This window comes from Lutjanus erythropterus, chromosome 9 (assembly GCF_056507025.1).
Source record: "Lutjanus erythropterus isolate fLutEry1 chromosome 9, fLutEry1.hap2, whole genome shotgun sequence".
In the NCBI taxonomy this organism is placed as follows: Eukaryota; Metazoa; Chordata; class Actinopteri; order Lutjaniformes; family Lutjanidae; genus Lutjanus; species Lutjanus erythropterus.
In genome coordinates, this window is record NC_139325.1 from 23726512 (window position 1) to 23740056 (window position 13545).

Consider the following 13545-nt stretch of genomic DNA (forward strand, 5'->3'; position numbering starts at 1 on the left):
GCACCTGAAGCTGATGAGAATTTCATTTCATTTGTTTTACATACTATTTGCTCACAAACCAAGAATTAATTAGTTTATTATCTGATGGTGCAGCTTAGATGAAAGTCTGACAGAGAGACAATGCTACCCATAGAACCGTTCTGCTAGCATGACTTAAAAGTACAGTATTAGCACATCTTTGGTAGCTATATTGAACTCAGAGCTGAGAGTTGTCTCACCTTGTTATATGTTATTTACAGTTGGTCAAGTGATATCAATCACATTTTGTAGTTTATGCACACACATGCACACCCATGGCAACTCTGAAACCACAGACCCCTCCTACATAACAAATCTCAGTTTAAACCCTGGTGGAGTAGAAGTATACAGTAGAATCAAATGGACGCAAAGCTGCGCGTGTGTGTGTGTGTGTGTGTGTCCCACAGGACTGGGGCAAAGCTCAGTGAGTTATAGTCAGTTCAGCAGAGTCGAGTCTGCCCAGTGTTTCAGCTGCTGTTTAAGTGCAGGTATGCTAAAACTCTTTCCACTGTACGGCTCCATAAGGACTCTGCTTGAACGAGCACAGGCTGGACATGTGCTCATACTCACACACACGCACACACACACGTGCTCACACAGTCACTCACATTCTGTGGTCGTGCACTAAACGCCACGGTGGATTTATGTGAGCAGCCGCTTCCAAAAAATCTATTATTTCCATATGTCTCTAATACACTCACTGCCTGCCAAAAGCAGCATGGAGACTACGTGTGTGTGTTTGTGTGTAAGAGTATAGCGTGTATACCTCTGTGATCTCAAATTAATTCTCCCATTCTTTATTAGCTGTTTCTCTTTTCCTTATGCTCACAACAGTCCGCTCCACCCTCACTTCTCCAGAGACTGAGGGAGAAACAACGGGTGTTTTAATGGCCGTGTGATTTCATGTGAGTTCAGTGAGTGGCACTGCATGTTCAGCGTCTCCCTCTGTGTCTCTGTGTTTGTGTCCTGCAGGTGTGTGGAGGAGGTACGCTGGAGTCCAGAGCAGAGCAGTGTGCAGCCTTTAACACCCAGGAGTTCATGGGTCGCCTCTACGACTGGGAGCCTTTCACTGAGGGTGAGGAGTGACTTAACACACACACACACACACACACACACACACACACACACACACACACACACACATGCACACGGTAGTTTAGGGTTTAGCCACACAGTGCTTCCATGTGATAATAGGCCTATACACTCATAGAAATAAAAATGCTAACTAGAACCATATCAGGTTCTTCGTCTTGTCCCCATAGGAGAACCCTTTTTGGTTACCTGTTATAAAGGTTCCACTCATAAACCTTTTAGAGAGTTCTACCTAGAATCCAAAAAATATGATTATATCCAGAATTATCTGTGAAAGGTTCCACCCAGAACCTCCTATGAGAGCATCTACAGAGAACCCTTCTATGGTATAATGGTTCCACCCAGAAACCTCCCTGGGGTTTCTAGCCAGAACCTCTCCACTTTCTAAAGGAACAAGAACCCACCCAGCGGGTTCTACCAAGAACCCTTTTATATTCAAAGGGTTTAATCTAGAACCCACCCATGGGGCTCTCCCACGAACATAGGAGATTCAGAGATTTTACTCAGAACCCTTTTCTATTCCAGGGGTTTTATCGAGAAAAAAACTCAGGGGGTTCTTCTGAGAACCTTTTTATATTCCAAAGGATTTATCTAGAACTCACTGAGAGGATCTTACAAAGAACCCATTAATATTCCAAAGGTTTTCCATCGATAACTTCTTGTCTTACAAGGATTCTGTGAAGAAAAAAGGGTTCTTTGTCTGAAAAGGGTTCTTAATGGAACCCCTAGTGTTACAAATAACCCTTTTTTTTCAACAAAGGGTTCTTCACAAGCCGATGGTTTTGGATAGAACCTCAATCCTTCAGGGGAAAGCCTTTTGGAACCCTTTTTTCTAAGGGTGTAGTAGGAATTAAATGTTCGGAGAGGGAGGAGGAGGTGAAAAGCGTCAGTAAAATGTGTGTTTAAGTGAGTCAAATGTTGTTGTGGTATTAGTGTAGGTTGGCAGGCCTGCTCTGCGTGCCTGCAGCCCTCCACAGTCCGTCCTCTCATTGGAGCAGGCCCACGGTTCTTGTTGCGTCGAGGGTGGCGAGAGTCAAGGGGAAAAGAGAATGACTGGAACTCAATCTGCTTTTATTCTTTTGCACAAAACACGCTCCCTCCTCTCTTTTTCCTTTCATTTGTCCAACATCTCTGCTCCTCTCCTGCCAAGCTTCTCCTCCCAGCTCTGACGAAGCGCGCAGATTCCTACTGAGTGAGATAAAGAAAGACAGTGAGAGGGAGGTGAGAGGTGATGGGATGCAAGTGTTTTGTCATGTGACCACTGGGAGAAAAGGGAGAAAACGTGGCTTGTGTGTGTGTGCGAGCGTGCATGTCTTTATTTTTCCGTCCTTAATGTGTGAGCGTGTCCGTGTGTGGTGGTGTGTGTTTGTTTACTTTGCTGTTAAGTGTACAATAGTTCAGCACAGTGGAGATTGTGTCTATTTATCTTTTGTTTTCCAATGCTGGGGGGAAAGGAGGAGGAAGAGAGAAAACACTAAACAGATATTTCAGGAATTTGACAGAGAGAATTTGACAAACATGGGGATTTTGGGAGGGAGAGAATGAAGGGGGGAAAGAGAAAGAGAAAGAGAGAAACACAGCTGTGAGATGATATCAACAGTTTTGTCATTAGTCTTAAAAATATGCATCCAAAAGCTGCTGCGTATTTACAGTATGACCTTATTGGCGAGTGTGCTTGTGCACTGCAGATGAATGGCTTAATGGATCTGAGATGATGTGTTATACGTGCATGTTTGTGTATCTGTCTGTGTGCTTCTGATTAGTGTATCGGCTGGCTGTAGTTTCTCAACACATGTTGTGAGAGTGTTGAGCCAGACGTACTAGATCAGCAACACCGACCTTATACATGAGTTTAATTTTATTTTGTGTTAAAACAATACACATTTATTCAGATATACACAAAACACAAAACTAAAAACACAAAAAGGATGTTATGAAGAATGTCACAGGATAAAAACACAATGTTAAAGGTAGAATCTGTAGGATTTGTCATTTGCTGTTTGTAAACACACCACGAAGATAGTTCATTAGTCAGTCTGATTCAAATACTGGCATTTTGGGATGGCAAAGAGTCCCAAGCACAGCAAAATAATGAGAAAATAAGAAAATATAGGCAGAGGGCAGGTCTCTGCGTATGCAGGCACCCCCACATACTTCTGGTGGGTCGTGAGTGATGATTGAGAGGGATTGTTCCTATGAGTCTGTGCATTGTTTTTGGGAAAATCCTGCATAGTTTCCACTTAAAGCTGCACTAGGCAATATTTTATATTAACAATTGATCGAAGACTATCTAATGTGAAAGGTTTGCCTGGAGTAACAAAACCACAGAGAAATGTCACTTGACTCTCCACTTCCCCCCTGCTCTTTGGAGCATTTTTCAGCTAAGTATTTCAGATTAACGGCCTGCGACTTTACTGTTTTCACTGTCACCAAGCTCATCAATCTCGTTTCCAACAGCAGGCAGCTGTTTTAAGGGAAAAAGCTCTGATAAAGCCACTGAAAGTGGGACATCTAAGAGCTTAAGATCCAGATGTTTCATAGTGGTGAGGAAAACAGGGCAAAAAGGAGAGTACATATGGGACGTAAATTCTTCAGGGAGCTGGAAACACAACTGCATATACGTGTTAATGTTCCTCCGTGGCTGTTACACTGTGATGATGTGACAGTGTTGTGTCGACAGCTTGTGCGGATGCCCCAGTGTGGCCAAAAAATTAATTAATGATGCTTTGAAGTGCCTCGTGACCTCTGCTGAAGAAGTTATGTTTTTGTGCCGTTTGTCTGTTTGCCAGCAAGATTACAGAAAAACTAAACTTAGTGCGGGGATGTAACGTGGGCCAAGGAAGAACCCATTATATTTTGGAGTGGATCTGAATCACAGGGTGGATACATAAATTCTTTTTCACTTTCGTTAATATTGTGGGAGGACAGTTGGCCTTGGTGGAGGTCTGCGTTCTCTGAGTGGCTGTCGAGTTTACTTAGTTTTAATAAGTAGTTAGTTTTTATCCTGTGCTTCAATTTCCATGGTCATTTTTTATGTAATAGAACATAGCTTGTGGTTGCGCATTAGTGCAGTCTGTTGGTCCTTGATGACATTCCACCAACTAGCTTTTGTCCTTTCTGTGTGAAGTTTTTGTGTTTTCTCTGTGTTGGCGTGGATTTCCTCCTGTAAATCCAAAGACATGCAGGCAGGAGTGTGCGATAAGGATAAAATTATGATATATATATTTTTTAACATAGTACATTTTCTGCACAGTAGCCTAAGTTGATGGGAATATCTGTTTTTTGTTAATGCCAATGAGTAAAATAGGTGATAAATTAAGAAATTAATCAAACTAAAATCAAATATTCGCATATTTCCATGTCCCTTCACAGTTACATGCAACATTTTGCAAAAATGTACACCAAGATATATTATTGAGGCAGCTTCAACGTGGTTTGTGATGTGCGACAGATTTGTCCCACAGTATTTATTCTTGCATGCAGTCTTAATTGCCTGAGTGTGAATGGTGAATGTCTGCCTATATGTTTTAGGCCTGTCACAAATTGGTGATCTGTCATGGGTGTAGTCTGGTCGCCTCTAACCCAGCATGAACTGGCCTTCCCCTGTGATTTTACTTGTGTAAAAGGTCAGAGGCAGGTTAGCTTCCCTGCCTTGCTCAATGGCACACAACACAGAGTACACCTTAAAGGTTGTACTGATACTTTTGTCCTTGTCAGTGCAAACTAAAAGGCCACTTTTGAGGACAGATCTAGAGAGTATATGCTGCACATCTGTACCAGGAGTCATCAGCGGGGTATCAGCAGGAGTCTAACTGTCTGCATAAACACACAGGGCTTTCCTTTCACCCACCAGCCCCCCGTCTCTGTGTCTATGTGAGGGGAAAAAGTCAGATTACTGTATTTATCCTGAATTGAGCTGCTCTTAAGTTTTCTCTATCTGCTGTGCGTCCTTGCCCTCTGCTCCACTCAGGCTTATTTTGAGCCACAGCGTCCTTGAGGTCTGCTGAGAAGAGAAGAGGACTGGATCGAGGGAGAGGAGGGAAGGAAAAACAGAGACAAGCACTGATAGAGTGCTAAATCATGTTTCTGGCAATAGAAAGACACATCTTAATCATATTACTGTGAGGATAAAAGAAGCCACCAAATGGCAGATGTCACATTTATTGCTGTTTGTGGTATGACTCTGATGGGGATTGATACAGTTCTGTACGTGTGAAAAGTATTTGCAGATGACGTCAAGTGGGTCAGACACACTTGATGTGCGCTGGAGATGATCCTTTTCCACTCTGCTAAGTAAACGCTATCGCACTGTTTACTCCAGTCCGGTCCCATTGGCTACAGCCCAAACCTTCATATCTAGCTTCCCATCAACATGCTGGAGGCTGCGAGGAGTGTGTGTGTCGACATCCAATAGTGTATTAGTCATTTCTGTCCAGCTGCACTCATTTGTTTAGGACTTTAGTACAGTGCTGCATACATTCCCTGCTGGTATTTATGTTAAACTGCACACTCTTGCTACTTAGTGTGTGATTTTTGCGTCCAGTGTGACAGCCTTGTAATGCATGTAGTGCAAAGTGTTGTGGCCTATGGTTTGGAACTGGAAGCTTAAACTGTAAAGCTGCCATACGGTTGTAAACCACAGATTCATGTCAGTGGTAAGGTTTCCCCTCACAAGCTCAGCTCAGTACCTCTGTAGTTTTGTAAACGCTGCACGTGCAGGTATTGTTTTACTTGAATATTCACTTTTTTTCCAGGCCTCATCCCCTCCCTGTGCACCCATCCTCCCCTCTTCCTGTCCCACTGCCTCTCTCTTTCTCTCTCCCTGTTGGAGTTTGTTTAGACGGAGAGATAGTGGGGAAGTATATTTAGACAACATATATTCCACTGTCTGAACACTAAGCTCGGAGAGGGAGACAGGGAGAGGGAGACAGTGGAAGAGAAAGAGGGAGACCAGAGATCGAGGTGAAGAGAGAAACAGAAGTAGCTACAGGCAAACAAAAGATAAAGACCAAAACAAGGTAGAAAAACTCAAGGTGATTAGGAGTGCTGGAACGTAACTTCAGAACAGGGAGAAGGGGAAATGGAGAATGAGGAGGGTGAATACAGACAGAGGCAGTGAGTACATGAGTGGCAACACGTCTCCCAGTTTTAGCTCCCCCTCTCTTTTCTGCCACTGTCTCCAGTCTAATCTCTCAAAGATAACTATGACAGACGGAAAGAGAGAACCAGGGTGGAGGGAGAGAGGCTGGGAACACTGCATCCCTTTCTCTTTCTCTTTCTTTCTAAATATGTGCTGTATATCTGACGCTCTGCAATTATCAGACGGTAGCAGAAGAATGGCAGCAAATACCTGTCGATAGAGGTATGACTCATTTGGATGGCAACCATTGACAGCAATTCATGTTTTCGTAGACATTATTCTACAGTATTTATCATATTTGTTAATCACAATACACTAACTCAATAAAATAAATTGGTAAAATAAAAATAGCAGATTTTAATTTCTGTCCCTACACATTGTAATATCAAGTTGTTGATCAAGTTCCATGGGCACCAATGTCTTTTTGTGTCAGTGCATCTCAGATGAGCTCGCGCCTTAGAGAAGTCTGCAGCATATATATTTATATATGCCTTTAGCTTTGCATGGTAGAGTCTGAACTTGCATTTGTAGAAGTAGCAACAGCCAACCGCTTTTCCAAAGTGTTCCTAAGACGTGTACAAGTCTTTATAAATACATATAATTATGTGGGTTTTTAAAGCAGTGCCTTCTGAGGGGTCAAAGGACACAGGCATTCGGTGTTGGTTTTCAGCCTTGCCCCTTACATGCAGAGATTTCTCTGGATTTTGTGAATCTTATAATGATAATATGGATTGTAGATGGTAAATTCCTTGCAGTTGTGCGTTTTAAAACTGTTGGACCATTTGCCCATGACTGAGCCTTTTCAGGATACCCGTTTATCACCCAATAATGATATGGTCACCAATTAACCTGTTTAGCTGTATAATGTTCCAAACAGGTGTTTTTGAGGATTCTACAACTTTTGTTGCCCCATCCCAATTTTTTAACATGTTGCAGGCATCAAATTCAGAATGAGTGTATATTTTCAAAAACAATAAGGTGTATCAATTTGAATATCATATATCTAGTACGTCTGTACTGTATTCAAAGTGCAAATCGAAAAGAATTTGTAAATCACTGCATTCTGTTATTATTTACGTTTTACACAGTGTCCCAATTTTTCTGGAACTGGGGTTGTAATATCAAGTTTTTATTTATTAAAGACTTGTTGATAGTTTTTTGGGTCATTAAATTCCTTAAAGTCTATGTCACAATATGTGTCAAGCAGGGTAGCAGTAATACAAGAGGTTGGACCCAAAATTCAGACAGGAGGCAGAGCCAGTGCAGCTCAAATGATTTAGTACTGAAACTCAAAATACAAAGAGCTTACAGAGTTACATAGGTTGAAATACTCCAAAAGCAAACAAATCCAAATTGCCAGGCAGGAAATCCAAAACAACTAGCAAAGTCCAAGAAATAAGAAGTAAGTCTAAAAGGCACAGTGAAAAACTGGGGCCAGGACCATAACACTCGACATGATGACAAAGACAAACTGGCAACAAAAGAGGGAAAACACAGAGACTAAATACACAGGGAACTAATCAGAGACAGGTTAAACAAATCAGTAATCAAAAATAGTTGGAAAAAAGGCAAAGATATAAACAAAGATCCATGAGGCAAGACTCTTACAAAATAAAATAGGAAATAACAGAACAGAAACCCCAAATTATATCAGTCTGAGCCAAGGACCAAGGTTCATATTTTTGTTACTCACTGTACATTTGATATGGTTAGTTTTGGTTTCACAGTGCAATTATGCAGGTGCACTGAAGAACTAAACATGACATACCTACATCCTGTCATCATCACCATCACGTGAGGTGTGCTTCCCTATGCTTAAAATTTATTGGTGTATAGACGGGGTGTGTCTGATGTTGGGATGTTGTCAGTTCACTTCAGTTCCTTTCTTTCGTTCTCCTGGGAAAAAAACTAAAAGTTTCAGAGTTTTTGAGAGTTTTTTCTAATTGACTTTTAAACTTCGTCTGACATTTGATTCGATGACTAAACATTTGATCTCTTCCTCTCCACATGTGCTTCTGCGTCTTAATTTGTTTTGTTGCTTTTTTCCCCAATAGCCTGCCAGAATGTCCTGCCATTAGTCTGAAAGTCTGAACCATCCAAAAGAAATGTTTTCACTCTAGAAACGAACCAAACCATGGTTCAATTTGTCGTGGGCCAAGACCTACACTTTTGGTTGGACCAAGGTTCGGCTCTTTGGTTCAAATTTTGGCCCTGGTGAGGTTTCACACTGGTAAATTTTGTTCAGATCCGAAAGGGAAAGGGCCCTAAATTAAAACACCTTATTATTATTCGAATCAGAGATGATGGGACAACACATTTTTATTGTTTTTTTAGCACCAGATAGTTTCCACATATGCCGATGACATATTATTGTATACTGGTGAAGCACTTTCTTTTCTATGTTTTATAAAGTCTCTTGCACCACATTTTACAACCATCCACAGAACTCATTCATTTTTCCACCATCAAAGGAAACTGATAAGTCTTCATTAATCTGTCATTGCTGTCTAAATTCTACAGCATCATGAAGCCAATGTTTGTCAATCCTAAAGGACCACCAAAACATTTTTGGAGTACATTTATAAGCAAACTGACGTACCTAGTAATGCATTACCTTCATCTCCATACACAGTTGTAGAAAGATAAACATCCGGCCTGGGTCAGTTGCTTTACGTGTATCGCTTCCTGACCACTTCAAGCCACTTAGTGAGATAAAATACACTCCTTAGTGTCCTTAACATATTTGGTCAGGCTAACAACCATGTACCAGGATCTCTAACTCACAAGGCACAGACCTGCACGTGGTGTCTCGACCTACACTTAAGACTCTCAACTTGGCCCATTCCTAATACATATGTATTTTGGAAATGTACTGAAAAAAGCCTACAATAAGCTTCTTTTTGTCGTTAAGATAATGGTCGGCTCTAGAGGATCAATGCTTTGGAGCATCGGTTGAGAATACCCCAACCTGCATTTTGTCAGTCGAAATTTTGCACATTTGTCTTTTAGCTGTGTCGTTATACACAGGCAATCCAGGGGCAGCAGCATTGCAGGCTTTAAATCTGACAAACTGAGTCTCAGAATGATGTCAAACCACAAACTCACTGTGCTGGAGGTGGAGAAGAGTGGTAGAATTGGAGGGCAGCGTGAGGTAGGGCAGTGACTGCCCCACACTCTGCTCTTGGTGATTACTGGCCATGAAATCAGTTTAACCATTTTTGAACCAGACAGTGGTACAACCTACCCCTCTGCCGTTCAATGTGATTAACTCTCCGACTGACAACGATGTAGCATCCCAACGTTAGAAACTCTCTGTGGTGTGGCGGGATTTTATAATTGAACAATGAGCAGGGCGATCTCCGGGTGGCGATCTGTGTGGAAACCTGATTTTAACATTACAGAGACAAGAAAACATGTTAAAACATGAAATAGGCTAAAACAGATGATATTTATGCACTCTGATATAGGAGTTAAGTGTGCTGCTAAACTGAAAAAAAGGAACCAGTAGTTAAATCTTTGTATTTAACAGCCAAACCTGATATTCTCCTAGTTTCCTTTGCACTTTATCCTTTTATTTGGGTGCTGTCCTGCTGAAATGGAAACCAGCAAAACAGTGATAAAGCCTCTTAGTGGTCCAGTTTTACTAATCTCTTCTGTCTGGAGGTTTGCTGTTTTCATTTAAAATGATTGTGTACTAATTATATTATACCCGTTGTACTTCAATGAAGGGATTCAAGGAATTTCAGAGATTCTGTGAAAGCATATGGCATTCCTTTGAATTTATGACATACCTTTGGCTTTCTCTGCTGGCCACAAGGTGATGCCAGGGGTCAGGTGTTTGACCTTTAGTCTTTGTTCTTGGCTATCTCCTATGAACCTCTTGACTTTGAAGATGGTAGGGGCTTTGGGTTACTTACTGATGATGGCTTATTGAACTGGGAGAGGAAATATTTCCATGGTGAAACAATCTTCAGTGTTATTGTATGAAAATTAAGGGGCATTAGTGTAATATTAGAATCACACTTTAGTTTAAAATGTTAAAAATATTTCACAAAAGAAGGGCTTTTGGGGAGAAACGCCTATTTTTCAAACTGCTTCAAGGACAGACAAATATAACATTCACATTATTTTTTACAACTTTTGGCAAATGCTTCTCATGTTTATATAGGATGCAACATTTGGTACATATCAGTCATAGTATGGTAAAGAAATATGACACCACAGTGAGAAGTCATAATTTCAGAAGCACAGAATTTGTCCTTTTAACCCCTGAACTCCCAGTGACAGAAACCCCTCCCTCCCATCTGCAACTAAATCTATGACCCCTTACTCATGTTATGAGCTCATGTCTATACAGCTCCATTTCACACACACACACACACACACACACACACACACACACACACGCACACACACACACACACACACACACACACCAGCTCAGCCTGAGGCCTTTAACCCCTGTCTACCCAATCCCCCCAAACTCCAAACTCAAAGAGAAAGATGAACAGTGGAGCTACTCACTGTCCTTTCCTGTCTTTATCACATATTCCTCAATGTTTTCTCTCTTTTTTAAGGAATTAGTTCAACATTTTGAAAGAACCACTTTTACTCTGTGTTCTAAAAGGGCACTCCACCCATTTAGTAGTGCACTTATGTAACATTCTCTGACTCACAATGGACTTTTTTAATTTAAAAAAATCAAAATTGCTGCAGCAGAATCACAGCTATATGTCTTATTTACTCCACACATTCTTCTATCTGTAACACTTTCTATCACGCCTGTCTGTTATGCATTATGAACATACTTTAGTCATAACACATTATAAAGCATTTTACAATGACGTACAATGATCCTTGAACATTAGGTTATGAATGACCAGCAATATTATGATACTTGATGTTTAATCACTATAAAATTCTGAATAATTACATTATGAATAATTGCATTTCACCAGGGTGACAAAAATGTAAAAATGTACTCTGATACAATCACTAATTACCTCTTAAAAGATTTAGTCAATAACCTAATCCAACTATCACACTATGGAAGTAATGTAACGTGATTACTTTCTGTTACTTTTGGATTACATCTAATGTTAGTGGTTTGTATGTGTCACTAACATTAGTGATTGTTCTGTGTAGGTAATGTTACCGGCTGGTCTGTGTACAGAAGTTGCACTAACTTAACTCAAAGTCCCCTGATTTTTTTCATTTTAAAAATTTGTAGTCTTTTGCCCCAACTGAGGCTGACTCAAGTGACATCACTTCATCACACATCAGTATCTGCACAGCTTCCTATAGAGCCACAAAAGCCTTTATACCTGAGCTTTTTTTTGACATATTTAGTTAGAAACTCTGAGACCTGTAAAGAGACTTTGATATGTAAAACTGGCACACTTGCCTTCCGCATTAGAAAAGATTTAGCATGCCAATTTTTGGTTTCTTTTTTCAGCAGCTGTGTGACCCAACAATTATATATATTTATATATATATTATATATTGGACCCAGACACAAAACACATCAATGAAGTTTTAAGCCAACAGGATGTTGTTCTCGTGCTGCAACGTCTTGGACCTCTCACGTGATTTGATCATTTCAGCGTGATGTGGGACTTTATAAGGGTTTTAAGCAGAGAGCTGGAGGTAGGCCATGATCAGCCTAGATTAGCCCGTGAAAGCAGGGGGAAACAACTGGCCTGGCTCTTTCCAAAGTTCAGAAACACACCAACCAACATATATCTTGTTTGTTTAAACCGTACATAAACAAATGTGTAAAAATGACAATTGGTGGTTGTAGAAATTTGAGGTTACATTGTGTAACAATAGAATTCAACATTTTCTCACTGAAAGAAAACAAGTATTTCTCAAGATGTTGAACTATTCCTGTAAACCTGCTTATTGTATTTCACGACATAGACGCCCTCGTCTTACTTTCTCCACATGTTTTGCTTGTACCCCACCCTCATTCCCTTATGAGATCCTCTGTATTTTTTTGCTCATCTATTTGTCTGCCTCTTCTCTCTGTACTGAAGGACTTCAATTTCCTCTTTTACCTTGAAGCTGTCTTCTCTTTCTGTGATCCCTCCCCTTCTGGTCTCTCTTTCCAAGTATATGTCTCACTGCTGTGTGCGCCCGTTGGGCTCCTCTCATAAATCAACCCTTCCTTGAGCTTATGTTTACACCTCTCTTCTGGGTATGAATGTATCTCCTGGGAAGCTGCAGCAGTGAATGGTACATGAGAGCAGCAGGGGAAATAGCTAATCACTCTGGTGCTGTCTGACAGTCAGGGGTTGTATGGCCCAGCCTTGGTTGGTTTCCTGACCACATGGAAAGATGTTCATCGCCCAGCTGGGTCTTCTCCACGGCAGGCAGACGCACAAAGAAACTACACACTGTCTTTCAAGAGATCTCACACACTTAATGGTCCAGTGTGTAAGATTGCAGCAATTTATTGACAGAATGTGGCAGAAATGGAGTGTAACTTTCATAATACTGGATTTTCTGTGCAGATGCCAATAACAATATTTGGGAGTAAGATAGGACTGCAACTAATGATTATTTTGATATATTTTCTTAAAAATGGCTCAAAATGATTAATTTCAATGGTTGACAACTACTTGATTAATCAACTAATCATTGCAGCTCTAGAGTAAAATAAATCCAATATCATTATACTGGCCAATATTGTAATGATCCCGCAGTTGTGCTTATCAAACACTTGTGACAAAGATATTTTTGAGGCAGGATAATTTATGCTCTGACCACTAAACATTTTTAATTTTTTCTTTAAAAGATAGTCTATATGGTATTGAGTGTGATATAACAGCCAGTAAGCTACACTGTGTCATCTTTGAATTGTTTTTTTCTTTGGAAATACACTGGACACTGCAAACACAAAATAATGAATAAATAATAAATAAAAGCAATGTGCATTATGTTCTGTCAAAATAAGTTTTCTTATCAGCACATATCAAGATAAACAGATATAGCTGTGACAGGCCATTATTGGCTGACTGATGTATCTGTCTGGCTCTACTTCATGAGCATGTTTTCATTAGTGTATATGTACATAAAAATAAGAAGTGCTGTGTTCCTGTTACCTTAGAATGAGCCGTTTGTATCTACAGAGGACGTGGGTCCTCTTCCACGGACAGTTTCACAGCCACCATAGGTTCTCCTACTAGGGTTTCTGCAGGTACTTAAAATGTCCAAAAAAGTCTCAGATCCAATAACCTGAATTAAAATGCATTAACTTCAGTTTCACTTTTAAATGTGTTTTTGAGAAAAAAAAA

General features: G+C 40.5%; 1 protein-coding gene across 1 annotated transcript in view; it reads left to right on the top strand.

Annotated features, from left to right (window-relative positions):
• adamtsl4 (ADAMTS-like 4) overlaps positions 1-13545 on the top strand; it is a 53633-nt gene that overhangs the window by 27756 nt on the left and 12332 nt on the right. Inside the window, exon 5 of the mRNA XM_084726726.1 lies at positions 991-1093. Within this exon, the coding sequence (XP_084582852.1) occupies positions 991-1093 (103 nt within the window). The remainder of the gene's footprint in view (positions 1-990; positions 1094-13545) is intronic.